The 19,276-nt window shown below is 41.3% G+C and overlaps 1 protein-coding gene across 1 annotated transcript in view; it reads left to right on the forward strand.

Moving 5' to 3' along the window:
* The first annotated feature begins 1,974 nt into the window (after nucleotides 1-1,974).
* LOC149070887 (ras-related C3 botulinum toxin substrate 1) overlaps nucleotides 1,975-19,276 on the forward strand; it is a 33,762-nt gene continuing 16,460 nt past the window's right edge. The window contains exon 1 of the mRNA XM_089248846.1: nucleotides 1,975-2,215. Coding sequence (XP_089104972.1) covers nucleotides 2,181-2,215 — 35 coding nt within the window. The 5' untranslated portion in view covers nucleotides 1,975-2,180. The remainder of the gene's footprint in view (nucleotides 2,216-19,276) is intronic.

Here is a 19,276-nt window from a genome sequence, read left to right on the forward strand (position 1 = left end):
ACAACGGAGTATATTTAAAAATAAAAAATTCACAAAGTTACTTTATTTGTACAGTTTTAGTTGTGAGTAATGTGACCATATTTCATAAAACGGGACATTCCAACGATTCGCAATTCGCGTTAAATAATGAATTCACGATTAAAAAATTTAAAAGTGAAATTTTTTAGTGCAGCAACAAAATGAGTGATTTTCACTGATACGATGAGTCAACCAAACACTTTAAATACACTAGCGCGCGGATCGTGCAATGCAAGCATTCTCAAGCGTTCGCAATGCATTCAGTAAGTACCAAATCGTATTAATAATTGTCTTTAATACGCTTTGGTGGGTACGATTTCCGAAACGAATTATCATCATCAACGATGGCTCCATCCGAGAGCTGTTTCAGCGCCATCTGTAGGTTTTGAGCGGCAGTAACAACTATTGAGGAACATGAAATGATATTTTGAAATGAATTTAAATGGCTATTAAAAATGACGAATTTAAATGACTCAAAAATGACGAATTTCAATTATTATGACTATTAAATTAAATGACTTTCGCGAAATAAGACGAGGGAAAAAAATGAAGGCTCTAGATAGGCTCAGAAGCACGTACAAACACGCAAACCGATAACGACGCCGTCCAAACTAGAAGGAAGAATTCCTTTGTGTTCGTCAAAAAAACCAACTCCTATTGAATCGGTTCAAACCATCGAGGAGAAATAAAGTATTCTCCTCTATAGTATACTCTCCTTTATTTCTCCTCTAAGGTCTGCACCCGAAAAATAGGGTTCCCTCACTCTACTTTATTTCTCCTCTAAGGTTCAAACAGATCAAGAATGATTCGTTAATCGTTCGCAACACCGTACAAATTACTGAACAACCGATTGCGAACGCTTGCATTACACGATCCGCGCGCTAGTGTATACGTGCCTTAAGAAATATAATTCTATTCAAGATATACAGAAGACTGGATGTTGTGAAGATATTTATTATTTCAGATGTTAGTTTTTTAAGGAAGGAAAAAACTCATCTCTGTCTCTACCGGGAGTCGAACCCGGGTCCCTCGATTGCCGGACGAGTGCTCTGACCACTAAGCTACAGAGGAGATAGAGATTTTCCTTCGCTAGAGCGTATATGTGCCAAACGGAACCGTACAATGGACGGTGAACCGATCAGCTAATAGCTCATGGACGACGAGCCACCAGAGGGCTATATATATGACATGAATGTCGCTCTCCACTTGTTAATACAAGATATACAGAAGACTGGATGTTGTGAAGATATTTAGTATTTGAGATGTTAATTTTTTAAGGAAGGAAAAAACTCATCTCTGCCTCTACCGGGAGTCGAACCCGGGTCCCTCGATTGCTCTATCGAAGGAAAATCTCTATCTCCTCTGTAGCTTAGTGGTCAGAGCACTCGTCCGGCAATCGAGGCACCTGGGTTCGACTCCCGGTAGAGGCCGAGATGAGTTTTTTTCCTTCCTTAAAAAATTAACATCTGAAATAATAAATATCTTCACAACATCCAGTCTTCTGTATATCTTGTATTAACAAGTGGAGAGCGACATTCATGTCATAAATATAATTCTGTTTTTAAAAGAACTCTGGACGTATGGTCATCATATAATAAATAAACTATTTCTTTTCCACTGAACAAATTAAACAAATCAAAAAAGACTTTTTACTTAGATCACATCATCTACTGATAATATGTCTTCAGTGATTGGTTTTATTCATAAACACCATATCAAGTCCAAAAAATTAAAAAAATACCTTATAATATCGAAAAAATAATAAATTCACACTATAATTTATTAAATATCCATACATCCGAGCTTATTTATTTTATAGCATAAAACTATTATGATTTTTTTTTTGAGTAGAGGGTGTGTGGGGGGGGGGAAATATTATGGTGAATATGGATGACGCCATCTTGCTTCCCCTCCCTACTGTTACGAGTGGCAGTGAGCGGAAGAAAAAAAAAAAATAATAATATAATTGTAATAGCTTGTGTGGACTCCTGTATGTGTGGATTGTGCTCGGAATTTCGATAGATTTTCTTCGATGAGAATATTTTCGGAAAAGGGGGAAAAAAAAGGGAAATAAATACTATTAAATAAACTTAAAAGAAAACAGTTTTCGTTTGATTTTATAATTTTTTTTGTTCTGGAACTTCCAAGAAACTGATTGAAGAATGCAAGCAATAAAATGTGTTGTTGTCGGGGACGGGTAAGTGTTATTATTATTATTTTTTTTCTGGATGCCCTCGAGAGAAAAGTGTCATCACCATTCACTCATGTGATGTTTCCTCACTTATAGTTTAATTGAGTGCGGATAACGGAACTACAATCCATTATTTTTTTCGATAACCTATCGATCTGTTATCGTTTAAACGCGTCGAGACGTCGGGAGGGATTTCGATTCCACTTTAGAAGCTTCATGTGTCTTTTGGTGGTGTTATGCACGGAAAACAGAGCATCCACTTGTTTTTTTTTCATTCGTTGAGGGGAGGGGGCGCGCCCTCTCAATAACTATGGGATTCGCTAATATACCTTCCCCCCCCCTCTCCACCACCACCACCACCATATAAAATGCTTTGTAAATTGGTGTTTTTTTTTTTTTTTAAATTCATAATCCACTTTTTTCAAGAATCCATTCATTGAAATTTGAGTGGCGGATTGTATTTTGATTGAGAGGTGGATTTTGGTTTTTTGTTGCCCGTGGGCTATACCTACTGGCGAATTTCTCCACCCTTCTCCCATTCTAGTCTTAATTTTGACCAGTCATTTCTAGAATTTAGTGCTAGCTAAGCACCACCAGGGCCGCAACAGGGGGGGGTGGGGCGCTAGACCAGAGTGGGACACAAATTTCATTCTGAAATGGCTGCTTCAATAGGCGTCAAAATGTACGCTTGCCCCCGCCGGTGACCAAGCATCTAGTTGAGGCTCTTGCCAGCACCGCCTATAGATATAAGGCCTCTGCACGCTGCTCAGTCCATTTTCCCGCAGAATATTCAGGGGGAAAAGTTTCCTGCTTGTGCCAGTGTCATCATTGTGCGGAAAAGAAATGATCGGGCTCAGAAGTGGCGATTTCTATGCTACCCCACATCCAATCACCATGTGATGTTTGTGAGCCAATCAGGAAGATTATATGGCAAAATAAGAAGAAATGAAAACCTTGTTAGGTAGTTCTTAATGACGTTGCAAATGAACTTGACAACCCGAGTGGAGGAGGAGGTGCTAGCTTAGTCCCCACCCCTATAAATACGCTTCTGTCTCTAAGTCACTCACATGCACTCGCACTCACTTTTGGTTGGATTTGCCCGCCAAGCAGGGTTTAAGCTAGATAAAAAAAATTCCTTTAGCAAAAAAGTGAAAATGGGGGGGGGGGGAGAGAAGCTTTAGCAAAATACTACAATGCTAATGATTGATGGTTGGATGTCTTCTCATTTTGTACCTCCTGTATGCATTTTTGCAAAAGTGGCTACTAATTCTTTCGCATTTTGCGAAAAATGTGACTGTAGCTGAAACCCTGGCGCCAAGACCTCTAACCCCAACCAAACATGCACCTCATACACATTCCTCTGCGGAATTTTAATGAATTGACACATGCCGGAGAGAGAATGGGTGTTCTGATGAGTGTATGCTCGGCCCTAACGTATTTATGTTGTCGAGTTGCGTTTTTTTTTTTCGTGTTCATGTTGCCATCTGGCTTCTATTTTTTGAACTAAAGATGGAAATGCTTGAATTTTCATGTTTTGTCAGTACCGTGTTGTAGGCCTGCCTGCTCTCTGGGGAGAGACTTTTTCAAATGGGGGACTGGCTCACATTCATGCCCAGAAGCTGGAAAACCAACTTCAGCCGATCACCACTGTGCTGTCAACGGGGTTCAAACCTGGATCCTCGGAACGATAGTCGGGCTGCAATACTAGTGCAACCCAAGGCATATAGGCATGTATACATTGGTGTGCCGATCTTGTAATATATGACCCCTCCTGCAGCGGTCTTAATATTATATATTTGTGAATTAATAAATGATAGCATGGCCCTACTTTACTGGGCGTTTGCTTTGTGAGCTGTTATTGTCAACTTGATGTACCTAAATGACATTTGTATTGGATTAAATCAGAAAGAAAATGTAATTTCTTTATAATCGTCCTTTATTACAATTTCACTAAACAGGTTTAAAGTCCTAGCCAACAAAGAAGACAGTATAATCCAGTTGGACGAGGCAAGCACAGAGAAAATAAACTAATGTTTTGGAGGTGCCACATTTGATGACTCTCTGAATGGTTTATCTAAAGGTCCTGTTGTGCTCACAGATCCAGCCCATCACACTCTCTGGTTATTCTCTTGGTCACTCCCATGCTCGTACACTCTCAAAGTCACTCTTTTGGCCAATCACATTCTTTCATGTGGTCCAGGTCATTCTTTCGGTTGTTTACTTACTTGTACACTCTTTTAGTTATTCACATACTCGCACTTGGTCATTCGCACACTCTGTAGGTCACTCACAGACTCTGCCCTTGACTCTATCTCTCACTTACATGATCGCACACTCTCAGGGTCACTCTTTTAGGTTATTCCTGTTCTGGCATGCTTTAGGTTACCCTTTTGGCCATCCACATTCTTGCACATGCTCCAGCTCCATGTCACTCCTTTAGTCGTTCACATACTCTTTAGATGCTTCGTGCGGCCCGTCACGAATTTCCAGATTATTGCAGTGGCTCTTAGGCAAGGCTGTTTTTTCACACTATAAATTCACTGTAGTGGGGGAGGGGGTCTTGAAAAGAACTGAGCTTGGGGGTCATGCTTCACAGTTCATATCTGGGGGGGTCGCCTACCATCTCCTGATGCTTAGCCTATAAAGGATAATCTGCACTGTTCAAGGAGAAAAGGGAAATTTCCATACCAGCTCGAAGCTTTTGCTCCATGTGACATAAAGTGGGGGAGAACCACTTACTGAGATTCGGATTGCAGTATTTTGTACTCATGCTAGCGTTGTGCTTGTGAAAATATGTTTTTGAAATTTATTTTTGAGAAATAATCACAATATGATCGCAAAAACATGAAATACTTGAAATAATAATAAGGAAATCCTGATAATTTGATCCCGATAATATTCCGTATGAATATCTGCAGCGGATTTACAACTTTTTTCACATGAGTATTTTTTTCACATTTTAGTATGTGAATTTAAAATTTAGTGCAATTAATCGCAAAATGCTGAAAGAGTTTCTTATTTGGTGAGCTAAAATGTATCATTTGGCCGTTTTATTTTCACAAGAAAAGCAATTTTTGGTAAATATTGCTTTGCAAGAAAAGCAATAAAACGACCAAATGATACATTTTAGCTCACCAAATAAGGAACTCTTCCAGCATTTTGCGATTAATTGCACTCAATTTTAAATTCACATATTAAAATGTACTCATGTGAAAAAAGTTGTAAATCCGCTGCAGATATTCATACGGAATATTATCGGGATCAAATGATCAGGATTTCCTTGCAACAATCTGTAAAGGTTCACTGAATCTTTATGAATATGACCAATTATAGATGTATTTTTTGTCCTGAAGATTTGTTTCTCGTTAAAGTTGGTTGAAATTCGAGTTTCTGGGGGAGGGGGCACAGTCGTGGATGGATTTTGCTGCCTGCAGGCTAAGCAAATTTGCTGCCCTGTGTTATAACCTGCTTAGCCCTGCCCCTGTAAATATGCCTGTCTTTTGGTTACTCAGTTACTCGCACACTGCTTTTGTCTTTCACATGCTTGCACACTCGTTTGGTTGCTCGCTCTCTCTATTGATCACTTTTTCGGTCATTTACATGCTTGCACACAAGCTCTGGTTCAGGGGTTCTCAGCAGGGCTCTGCAGACCACAAAATAAATCTGTGAATTTGGCAAATGAATAAAAAGAAGAGGCCTACACGTGGCCCCACCATAGAAATTATAGACTGAAAAGGACTTCACAAGTTAAAAGTTGAGAACCGCTGCTATAAATCGCTCTTTTGGTCCCCCCCCCCTCCCACACACACACACAGTGTCATCTCTTCCCATGTTCACATTCTCCCTATGTCACTCTTTTGGTTGCTCACTGACCTGATCCCTCACTTTTCAGATTGCTCTTTTGGTCATTCACATGCTCTACGTGATTCTTTTGGTCATTCACATGCTCTACGTGATTCTTTTGGTCATTCACATGATCTAGGTCACTCCTTTGGTCATAGATATGTTGTTACTCTTTTGGTTATTCACATGATCTAGGTCACTCCTTTGGTCATAGATATGTTGTTACTCTTTTGGTTATTCACATGCCTGCACACACATGGTTGCAAACTCTGTCACTTGTTTGGTCACTTACATGCTAGACCTAGTCCCTTGTTCTCTGGGCAGAGGTAGATTTTTTGGTTTTGCTGCCTTCTCCTGTTATAATGTTTCCTGGCCATTCATTCCTCGAATTTTCTGCCCCCTCTGAGCTTGTCGCCGTGGGTGATAGTTTGTTAAGCCCCCCCCCCCCCCTAAATATGCCACTGTCCACATTTGTTATTATTGGGATTTTCTTGCAATGATCCCATTTAGCCTAGATGCTCAGCTCGTGGCCCACAGATCTAATTCGCCCTCTGAGCCATCTGATCTGGCCTTGCCGCATACCTACCTACCCACTCAATTGGCTCACGAAGGAATATCAAATCACTTAAGGGCCCCAAGTGTTGCATTGTTCTGCAATGAGCCCTCGGATGATTGGAAATCTTCTGCGGTAAAAATGCTCTAATAGTGCTTTCTACACTTTTCAAATTCGTCTAGATTGTTCTGTGACATGCTTCACAGATTTTGGCACATTCTTCTTTCGGGCGCACAGCACATTTCAAAATAACACCTCCAGTTCGCTAAAATGGCTAATGTCCTACTTCCGGATAACTTCAGTTGCAAACAGTATGTTTCCACTGCACACTTACAGGTCACTTGAGCAGCAAACTGAGCTGAGCCATAATTACCATGTATCATACCATGTAGTTTTATCAAATTCTACTTGTACAATAATATAATACAATCGTCGCTTGTTATAAAGACCATCCACAGGGCTCCCACTCGTTCCACTTTTTGGTAAAATGCCCTACTTTTCCTACCAAATCCCATCTACAAAATTTGTGTAATTGGTTTTAATTGAGCAGGGAGTCATCGATATATTGCCAAATAGTACAAATGTTGTAGATTACAAGTAATGATTCTGCCAAAGCAGAAATTTTATCGTTTTCAAGGTTATTTGGGGCGAGGGGGTGGCCCACTTGGTTTATTAATTTTTAATTTGCTTAGTTTGACAATATTCAGCAAAGAGCCAGAAATTAAAGTGTTTCATTTTTCATAAACTATTACTGATATTGAACAGTGAAATGTAAACAAATCCCTTTAAAAAAGGGATCACAACCATCCAGTTCACCCAGGACCGCAACTAGATGTTTGGTCAGCTGGGGCAAGAGCGTATTTTGGCGCCCCCATGTAATGCTGAAGGAGCGGTTGATTGGTGAAATCTACACCTCCCCTCTGGTTCTGCGCCCGCGGCAGCAGACCCGCCTGCATCCCCGCAGTTGCGGCCCTGGGTTCACTGTGACTTATTTGCATTGGAACTTGTAATTTATACATATTTGGCGCTATGCTTTTGAAAGTGATCTCGAAGAAGCGTAATTTTTGAACAACTTTCATGTCTTCATAATTTGCTGTGTGCATTTTTTGAAGAGAGTTGACAGACTGGACTGTGTAAGACTCCAAAAAAAAAAAAAAAAAATTTAATATATATTGTGAGTGGAGACAAAAGAATTATCTGTAGTTGCTAGTACACTGTTTTGGCCAAAAACTGTTCCGTCATTTTGCTTTGACTATCTTATAGGATACTGAAATCGTGCTATGGAAAAAAACGAAAAATTAATGGAGTTTAAAAAAAAAAATTTGCTATGATCATGTTGTCTGGGGGGTACCCTCCCCATCCTACTTTTTAGTCCTGCATTTTCCAACTTTTTCAAATTTTTTGAGAGGGAGTCCTGTATCCATTATAACGACTGTTACGAAATTTTTGCCACGTTATCTTTTATCTAATATAATGAACAGTAAATGTCGTTCAGTCCATTACAAGAACCAATCTTAGCTTAGTCTCTCTGGGTTTTCTTTTTTGCAAAGAATTGGACAAAATCCATCCTTGAGTGTGTTTGACCTTGACCTTTGATGCTTGGAGTAGGAAAGATACAGTAATGTCACTTCTGTGGGATACCCTGTAGTTATGTATCGCCCTCACTAGAAATAGGTAGAGTCATAGCAAGGTGCGAGTCGATTGGATGGTGTTGATGTGTCCTTACCATTGTGTTTTGTTTTCTCACACAGTAGCTCGTCACACATTTTGGTGGCTTTCCCACATGATTAACTTTTGCGCAATTTTGCTTAATTTCTCAATTTAAGAATATACAGGTAACTGAACATATTTTTTCATTCTGAAAATTATTCATTCTGCATGGTGCTCGCTATATAGAGCCTTATATCTTTACTTTATTCTCCTGCATTAGTCAGCATGCCAGGAAGTTCAAATCACAGATTCTGAAAAATTCTTAAATATCTTTATCGTTAAAAATCCATTGAAACTGCCAACAGTATAATGTGGTTCTTTATTAAACCTAGCTTTTTTTTTTTTTTTGGCATGGTGTGAACGGACCAGATCTCAACACTTGAAATCTGGAGTCCCTTGAGTTTGGTCACATGCCAGCTAATGTGGGGGGAGGATGTTAGATCTCAAATTGAAAGGTTTGGCAGAAGTTGACTAGAAATTGATGTCGAAAGCCAAAATAGCCGAATCACTAAATATTCCAAAAGAGTACTTCATTTACCGTAATTAAAAACAGTGATTCAGTCATGAAAGCAAAACAGTTGGGGTTTCCTTCTCCTCGATCACAAGAAGGGAAATTTCAACAGTAGGGGAAAGCAGAGAAGCTAAATTTTGATTCTTTTTATGAATGTTTGATATAAAGACCTCCCAATATAACGTTCGTTTCCCCTGGAACATTATAACGAGCGTAGACTATATCACGTTGATACTTTTACAGGATGACTTGGAGAGAATCGCCCGATTTCAAAATTATATATATATTTAAAAAATTAAAATCACTCAATGATAAGTAATATATCTGAATATAAGGAGGGAATGCCTATGTTTTTTGTGAACAATAGGAACAGGATGTGAACTGATAGGAAAATTCAGTCAGCAGTTCCTCACCAGTGAGCGACTGAGTGTCTGAGCTAGTGAGTGAGTAACTTTATAACCACGTGAGTAATCATATGAGTGACTGTATGAATGACCAAGTGGCTGAGTGACCATATGAATGACCCAAAGCAGAATATGCCATAAACTGTGTCATACATCACAGAATAATCAGAAAGAATTTCCAGGAAAGTGTGGAAACACTATTATGGGAATTTTTACTACTACTAAACCTCATCCATGTTCCTCTGCGGAACTTCTAACGAATTGATACATACTGGAATGTGTGTGTATGTATGGTGAATCTTCCATGAAGTTTGTTTATGTGTAATGTTTGTTATGTGTAGTGCTGCCATCTGCAATCAATTTTTTTAAACTATAAGTGTTTTCCCTCAACTCAGTGAGTGAAGTGCAATGAATGAATAATTGTAACGTTGTATGCCCGTCGTTCTCTACGGCGAGACTTTTTAACGGGGAGATCGGCTTGCATTCGCACCTCGAAGTTGAAAACCGCAGAAAACCCAACTTAAGCCACTGCGACTACAATGGGGTTTGAACCCGGGTCTTCGCAATGTGAGTCTGTCACTATGACCACTTGACCACCACAGCGGCTGGGAATTTTCACCGATCTGGTCAATTTCTGATCAGCTGAGGGCTTGTTGCGGAACAATGCAAAACATTCTGCTATGGGTCAGGTTTATGAGTGACCTATGACCTTATTAATGACAGTGAATGATTGGACAAGTGTCCGTATGAATGATTGGACAAATGACCAATTGATGACTGAAGGAATAATCGTATTAGTGAGCGAGTGATTAACCATAATGAGTCAAATCAAGTAACTGTATGAGTGATGGAATGGGTGGGGGAATTACAAAGCTAATGAGTGACTGACCAAGTGAGGCCCTGGGCAAATACCCTACTTACAGGGTCATCTTAAGAGCATTGTAACGGGGGGGGGGGAGCCCGGGCAACTGTTTTCTGAGGCCCTACCTGCAAATTCTCGAGAATTTCAACCAGTTCTCAATTTTGTGAGGTGTTTTCTTGGTGGGCCCATGCATTAAGATGCACCGCCTACTTACCCCATGCATTTTTTTTTCTTTTGTGGCATCAATTGTTAAAAATTGCTTCAATATGTCATGTCATCTATTTCTCAGAATAACTTCGAGCGAATAAGTACGTATAAGTGCAATTTCGGAATGCTTTCAATTTGTCGTAATATTTCTAAACCTAAGACACAACACGACGTGTTGACGACGTGTAAAGGCAGATGGATCCTTCAAGGACACTGCAGTACAGCGAGGGTGTTTCGACAACACTACAGTCCTCTCAAAGGTTGAGAGAGAGTCGTGCCTTCGGGACACGAACTTTTTAAGGCGGGAATTGCGATCGTGACAAGAGTGAGGGCGACTTCATCGGTTCGAAAACCTGTCGCGGGCCACTTTGGTGATCTGGAACAGCAGCCCCCAGGTCATTTACGCGATCTGTAAATGTGCCTTGGATCACTTAAATGATCTGGAACTCTGCTGTGGGTAACGCAGCTGATGTGGAACTGCACCGAGGGCCTCTTAAATTCTTTGAAACTGCTGAGGATCACATGTACTGTGATCTGTAAATTTAAAAAAAAATCTTTTTTTTTTTTGCATGCTTTGCAGACATCCATATAAAATTTTAATTATTTATTTATGACGAAATCATGTAGTTGCAGGTTTTGACGGTAGGAAGCCTTACAATCATTCAACTTTCATTGGTTGTCAAAGATTGATGTATCCGCTGCATGCTCTCACATACGTATCAGAGTTGGTTTTTCAAAAAATGCAGAGTTGATTATGCACAAGGCAGGGTCGTCATTGTGGGCCCCCGGGTGAAGGGATTTTTCTGAGGCCCTACCTGGCAAATTCTCGAAAAATTCAATTACTCATTTTTCTGAGGCCTTCTTCTCTTGACGCCCTTCCCCGGGCCCATGCGTTAAGACGGCACTGGCACAAGAGTGCGGTAACGGCCAGGTCGAAAAGATATTCGCCTAACGTACCATAGGATGTTTAGAGGTATCGCGAGTTCGATCAGCACCTCCTAGAGATAGAAGCCCTCTGCAGTGTTTGCCATAAACGTCATTCAGATAAGAAACGCTGCCGTTTTGAATCGGCAATAAATTGTAGGTCCCGGTCTAATTAGCCATCGTGTGCAGAAAATAATCAAATGATTGTGCACATATAAAATTGTTTTACTGCAAGCGCCATCAATCGATTAAATTTTAACTGAAGTTAGAAAAACACGAGGAGGTCGCCATTAGAAATTTGTCAAAAGGGGAGTCGCGTTTCGAAAAGTTTGGGAACCACTGACTTGAGTGATCCCCGGTATATTCACAGGCGCATTTCCAGATGAACTCAAGCGGGTGACTACCACCACTAAACCATACATGCACCTCATCCACATTCCTCAGCGGAGTTTCTAACGAATTGGTACATGTTGGAATGTGTGTGTACGTATAGTGAACCTTCCGTGAAGTTTGTTTCTGTGTAATGCTTGTTACGCGTAGTCCTGCCATCTGCAATCAATTTTTTTAAACTGAGCTTTTTCTCAACTCATGGTGAGTGAAGTGTAATGACTGAACGTTGTAGGCCTGTTGTTCTCTTTGGCGAGACTTTTTAACGGGGAGATCGGCTCGCATTCGCGCCTCGAACCGTAGAAGACCAATTTCAGCCGACTACCACTGCGGTGACGGTGGGGCTTGAACCCTGATCCTCGCGATGCGAGTCCGTCGCTATGGCCACTCGACCACCACAACGGCTAGTGGGAGGGCAATGATTGAATAATTGTACCGTTTTAAGGGCCTTTTGCTCTCCGCGGCGAGACTTTTTAAAGGGAGAGATCGACTCGCATTCACGCCTCGAATTTTGGGAAACACAAGAAACCTAATTAGGGCAGACCGCGGCACATTTACAAATCTCTTGAATGAGTGTTCCCCCCCCCCCCCCCCCCGAACACGTTTTGAGATCAATGAAGTGTGTGACCCGCACTCTGGTTGAGCATCCTTGTTCTATAACCTGTGAAAAAATATATAATGGGGAAAAAAAGATTGAAAATGCACACGTTATGATTTTTCCAAACCCCTCCAGTCTTTCAGTGGCCATCCCTGTACCGTAATTTATAAAATCTCGCTGCTGCTTTGGTAATTGGGCAGACAGTTTCCTTAATAGTTTCCTTGTGGGAACCGGAATGTTTGTTGTTTCGAAAGGAAATTAATGGGTGGTGATAAGTTAAAAAAATAAAAATGCACGAGATAAGATCTGTCAGAGAGATCCTTATCCTGTAGGATAAGAACCGTTTTCTCGAGAGACATTGCTTGTTATTTCTTATCGTTCCACATGTAATGAGTTTATTTATCTTAACCGAGATAATGAGATCTTGTATAAGTCCGAATGCACAACCTTTTCAGTCCGCGGGCCAAATATATGCGGTGTTTCTGCCACTCGCGGGGCCAGCCAATAGAGGGTGGCCATATCACTCGTGTTTTACTTGGCAGATCCGTAATTTTATAGCTAATTTTGGCGAGATTTGGCAATCAAGAGTTACGATCACTTTTATGACTATCGTAATAACTAATTATAGTCGTATAAAATGTATTCCTCTCACTTATTTGTCAAACATACGATTTTTATAGGTGAACTAGTGCTACAATTCCCGGTGCTGCCCGAGTTTTCTTCAATTGCTGAGAGGATTGAAAAAGTGGCGACACCATTGTAAAAGCATATGCATGTCTGAAACGCATTGCCAGGGAACCACGGTAACCAAGTAAACACTCCGAAAGTGATTGTTGAGGCCGAGAAACCATTATTGCCCGACAGTTTTTCGCCCATTTCGGGTATTTGCCCATCTCTGACAAACTTTTAAAGTAGTTCAGTATTGTTCAGGTCGAGGTCCCATTTGGTACATATACAAAATTTGTGGCGACGATAGAGCTAAAATTGTAGATTTGTATAGAGAACACACACAGAAAATCAATTTTGTATAGATTATATTTTCATCCATTGCGTGCAGTAGCTCTTTATTTTATCCCCATTGGCGATTTTTCAGCAATTTAAGTAAGCAAATTTACTCGCCATTGACAGTTTTTTACTGTGATTGACAACTTTACTTGCCACTGATAATTTTTTTTGGGTGTAATTGGCAACTTTATTTGCCGTTGACAACTTTTTGTTGTTTTTAATTGGCAATTCAACGTGCCTCTTTGACACTTTTTTTGATCTAAGCTGCAACTTTATTTGCCTCTGACAATTGTTTTGGTGGCAGTTGGCAACTATACGTGCCTCTGACAATTGTTTTGGTGGCAGTTGGCAACTATACGTGCCTCTGACAATTGTTTTGGTGGCAGTTGGCAACTATACTTGCCTCTGACAATTTTTGTTGAATTGTAATTGCCCACTTGTGTTTAACAATTTTTTTGTGACAGTTGACGATATCCCGTATGGATCCGTGCTTGTTTTATTAAGGAAATATGGTCAGCCTCTAGGCCTTTACCGTGTTGTGTGTGTGTTGATACTTTGATACCAGAACACTTTTCGCGGGCTGGATGGAACCTCTTGGCGGGCCGTATTTGACCCTCGGGCTGGAGGTTGTTCACCCTTGCTGTAAGTGGTGTTGAGTTTAAGTTGATGGAATATTTCTGGAGAGGACTCTTCGCGGTGTGTTCTGACTTGAAAGTAGTGAGAAGTCCGTTTGTCTTCTTATTGATATATATCTCACAGGAGGCGTTAGGGTCGAAGACATCTCTGGTTGTACCAGAAATAGCTTCAAGTTTTCTTCTGACTGATAGAAGACCGCGTGGTTTCTGTTTTTCGGCTGAAGGGCGGAAAAAAGCGTATCTGTCTCTATAAGTGGACGTTTTTCTTGTCATATACCTTTTTTTGCCCGCCGTATTACCAGCCTTAGCCGAGGAGGGGGGAGGCTAATTGAAAACACTCGTAGGTGTCACTCACTTTCGTTCCGGCCTTGATGCTTATAGTAGTTGTTTTGGAGGCGTGTTTTTTGGGCCATTTTCCTAATTTAGCGCCTCGTGTTTGTGTGGTGCGAGGTTTTTTTTTGTCTACGCCAGGTGTTTAGCATGCATGCATCGCGATTTGACTCTTGGATATGTGCCTGGTTAGACCCAGCCGGTCTCGTCTTCGTATCTTAACTGGAATTCGTGGTTGTATTCTCATGCTTTATTTTGTTTTGTTTTTTTTCGGCCAGGCGCGCAATGGCGTCAGAAGGGTTTTGAGTTCTTAGGTGTTCGGCTCGGGTATGTGTGATTCTTGGTTTGTTGGTCCCCCTGCGATTATTACCGTCCGGATCCGAAGCCAGCGCATACACAAGAGAGCAGGCCTTTAACTTGAGGCATATTCCCAGTGCCGTCTTATAAGCATCATAAAAGTGAATTTTTTTTTATCCCTCCCTAACTGGCTAGTAATGCCTGCATACCGATTTGCATGTTTTACTCTCGAAATTCTTAATCACATCTCATTTTCATGAGGACTCCTCTGCACTTGAACCCCCCCCCCCCCATCCGAGCCGTGCCCGGGTGGTGGACTCATGCGTTAAGCATGAGCATAGGGCCGCAGGAGGCCAGACAAGTAGGGGGGTGCACATTTCACCCTATTTAATACTGGAGGAAGCCAAAATGCATCCTTTTAGCCGGCTGACCAAGCGTATGGTATAGTTGCGGCCCTGGCACTACATGGGTACATGATCCTGAAACCGTGAGGGGTCGATCGCCCTCACTCTGTATCCGCTTATGGGTTTTATTAGTTTTTACTAAAATTGTATGTCTACATTTCATACACACATCTGTAAAACCAAGAACTAATCCGCTGTTGTTTCACTAAACCGTTTATAATATCGCACGGCTTTCTAGGAGCTGTCGCACCCCCCCCCCCCCACCCACATCCTTCAGGATCGGGAGCCATTGACTAAAATTATTTTTTTTTATGTAGCTGCTTCATACAGACTTGGGCCGTGCGCGGATGTCTGTCCTTTTGAGATCGTTGTCAAAATTGTCCGTAATCGTGGAGGGCCTCGCCGTACATAGTGTCTTCAAACTGGGGGGGGGGGGGGCGAATGTCCGACTCAGCCCTCCCTCATGCCAATAACCCGATTTTTTCACTGAACAGAGCAGATCGCTCTCTTATCCGTCTATGTCGCCCAGGGGCCCTTTTTATCCAAATCGGGTCCTGGATTAGGTTTACTTTGGAGGAGGAAATCATATTGAGTGATCAAATGGTTCGGTATTGAATCAAATTTGATGGGAATGCAGTTTCCCGCATTTTATGGTGGTGCCGAAGATGCTGGAGATGGGCGGGAGGCCAAGGGTGCCGCACGGTATTCAAAATTCTAATTATTTTTTCAATGGTGTCATTCGTAGGTATAGCTAGTTTTTTGTGAGTCAAGGTATTGTGTGGCAACTTATAGTGCCTCTATTTGGGCAGGAGTTCTTGGCTCGTGAGTGACGACCCAAACTTGATCCACGGAGACTTTCGACATGGGTCGCACAAATCCACCTACAGCCAGAGATTGTGTCACAACCCAAACTTGATTCGCAAGGGCTTCCGAGATGGGTCGTACAAGTCCACTTACAGCCACGGATTCTTGAGCTATGGGTCACGACCCAGACTTGATTCGCAGGAGCTTCCTAGATTATTTCGTACAATTTTACTTACAAGTGCTGCTATAAATGCACTTATTGCGCCCCCGGTTTCACTAATTTCGAAAACAAACAGTCCCATGAGTCGCGAAGCTGATCTTGCTGTTGATTTCGGGTCGCGACGGGGAAAGGTCAAGAACGCCTGATGTGCGGGGAGGAAGGGGGGGGGGAGTATCCACGAAAGGCCTTGAAGAGGGTAATTCATGAAAAGGAATGCGTCTGTGGAACGCATGAATGCGCGTCCTGAACGTGTGCTGTGCGCGGGAGGGGGACGACGACGAAGAATCTCGAGTGTGATGAGATTTTTATTCGTTTTCTGATTGAATGTACAATGTAATGAATGAATGAAAAAAGAGGGGTGGCCCGTCAACGACCTCTCGGCAGTGTGTGTTCCGTGCGGTTACGCATTCCGGAAGCGAGTGCGCACCCTGCGGAAATTCAATGACGATTTCGTAATATGTTCTGTTTTGCTTTTTTTTTCCTTTTTGGAAATTCTCTCGAAAACAGGAAATAATTGTTCAAGGAATGGGATGCCATCTTTTTTTTTTTTCACCCCCTTTTAACAATAACAAGGAGGATACGTGTTTTTTTTATCTCATTTATTGGAGCCTCTTCATTTATTTATTTTTCGCGCCTGCCTGGTATTCAGGTCCTCCTCAAGTGGGTGGTCTGTTTTCCTATGCCATGTGTCTGTGTCCTCCTCCGCTTCTTGTGGAAGATGGAGATTTTCTTCTCTCTGTCTGGCCCTTACTTTAAATGGGCACGTCCGTACGTGTTGCTCGGGAAAAAAAAAAAAAAATTATCCTTGGAGCAATAAAAGTGGGTCGCGTGACCGATATTTGCTGCTTTTTATTTTGAGGACTGACTGAGAGTGGGCTTGTGTTTGCTTATTATTGTTTTAGGCAACATCATCTCCTCGTGGTTGCGCCGGTGCTACTGCATATCCCCCCTCCTCCTTTGATGTGTGGTTTCTGTGTAGAACTTAGTGGGAAGATGAATTTACCAACTGAATATAAATCTTCATTAAAAGGCTGGTTGGAGTGAGTAGGCCATGTGTGCTGTTCTGGTAGGGGGAGCGTGTGATGGGTTGCTTCCATGGAGGAAGTTTCTGGAGAGGAAGGGGGATGTTGGGTGTGATCAGGGCCTGGCTTAGTAATTTCGCGGCCTGGTGCAAAATATTTTTTTGCGGCCTCTCAAGTTAAATTTTCCGACTTAGGAACATAAATCTTGAAGGGGAAAAAATTGTTCAGAAAGGGGAACTAATTTTTTTCATTATTTCAGGAAGGCGTTGTTAGTTGGGATTATAATCAATAGAGCCTAGAAGTTCAGGCCCTAAAAATGGTCAAAATAGGTACTAAAAAGGCATTTATAACTTAAGGAAGGAAAAATAACTAAAAACTATAGCTGAAAAACTGGTTCCACTCAATCTGTCTACTGTTCCGACTAGAGTTTATTATAACTGCATCATTATCCAAGTTAAATTGATTTCAAGCCCAAAATAAAGTATTTAAGGTCCCTCGGGTCAATTCCAGGTCCACCATTAACAGACGCAGAGCCCGAAGAGGAATGATCTGTCGGGCTCCTTCAAATTGCGAATACTTCCCGTTTATTTGCATTATTTGGGATAATCACTATCGTTTCTATAGTTGAAACAGAGCTACCGTGCTGGTAGTTTATTGTTGAAAAAAAAATACTTTTTTTTAATATTCCCACACGTGGGACCAATCTTTACCCAACAAAATACCCTTGACCATACGTCCCACTTTTAAAGAAATTTTCTTTTCAGTCCAGAAACATTTTATTTCATCATTCCATTATTACAGATGTTTCTCACATTGCAGCTCTTATTGATGAGCTGTCATATTTGTCTTCCTTTTAAGGTTGAATTTTTCAATTAATCAAAAATCTCCAACGTAGAATTTAATTGTAATATCGTCAAAATACCTACTCTAAGAATTTCAGGGCAGAAACTAGGGAAGTGAGAGGGCTTTCTGGTTTTCCAGGCCCTGTACAAGTAAGAATCCGAACTATTTTGTTGCCTTTATTTGACAACGCCTGTAAAATTATTGGACACCGAAATGCGCACTTGCCCTGTGAGAGACAGAATCCATCCTTGTATCTGGTGTCACAGCCCTAGACCTCCTACATAGCTTATACTAAATATCTTGGAGATATTGCCCAGACCCTGTCTATTTTCCTCAACATGTTCATTGTCAAGGTATGGCTCAAAAATGAGTGACAGTGCGTGGTATTTTGTGAATTTTTATCAGTCCAGGCTGCCGCCTGGGGGTACTGCACCCATTGCACAAGCCACCCCTGATCAAAACAACATGCCCCCACAGAGCTCTGCCTTGGGTGAGTCATAATGGCAACTGATGACCTCTTGGAAGTCATCGGTCAGCTATATATACAATAGTTACACGTTACAATGCCTGAGCGAGACATATAATATGAAGCATGTGGAGAAGCAAAAAATTATAATTTTCCTAATTAATTAGAATGATTCAGATATGGTGGTGTTTGAAAATTACACCACACTAATAAATAACATTATAGGGGCTTTAAACTGAAAGCCTCCTTTCAAAATTATAGATAGTTTAATGGGGAAAAAATTAAATTTTAATAAAAAATTTCCAAAACATCTGCTGAGAAAAGAAAGGGTTTCTTTTGGAAAAATGGTGGCCCCTGAAAATTTGTGGCCTGGTGCAATCTCACCCTCTTAAGTCCGGCCCTGAGTGTGATATAGCCTGAGAAGGATGGCTAAAGACATGTGTCTACTGAGATGTATACCTAAAATTATGTTTCTTTGGGAGGCGGTTAACGGCATCATGTGCGATAAAATTTTGGACTTGGACAAGGTGCAAATTGAGCTACATGCAGTGCTGCGTTCGCGAATGGACCAGACCCAAGCGCAGAGATTGAAAATCAGAATTAATATAAACCCATTAAATAGGCCCTAGTCTCACCGCAGAAAGCAACAGGCTTACAATGGGTACAAATCTTCAATCTTTACACTTCACTCATAATTCGAAAATTAGATAGCAGGTGACAACAATATAACAAGCATTGCACAGAAACAAACTTCACGTTCGGTTCACAACACATACGCATGCACATTCCAACATGTATTATTCATTAGAAGTTCCACAGAGGAATATGGGTGAATTGCATGTGTGGTTTAGTAATTGGTTGCAAAAAGAGCTTGCTGTCGTGTGTCAAGTTGCAAACGTCGCACGCAACTCAATTTACACTTTCCCTTACTATAGTTTCTCTTCTGGGCTGACTTTCTCTTCTGCTCATTTAAAATTGAGCTGCAGCAGGTGTGTGCATGGCTAATCCACTAGCTGATCGCAAATGATAGTTTGGACAGTGG

Source organism: Pholcus phalangioides, unplaced genomic scaffold (genome assembly GCF_987345545.1).
Source record: "Pholcus phalangioides strain wild (caught in Gottingen) unplaced genomic scaffold, Ppha-v1.0 ptg000020l_1, whole genome shotgun sequence".
Lineage (NCBI taxonomy): Eukaryota > Metazoa > Arthropoda > Arachnida > Araneae > Pholcidae > Pholcus > Pholcus phalangioides.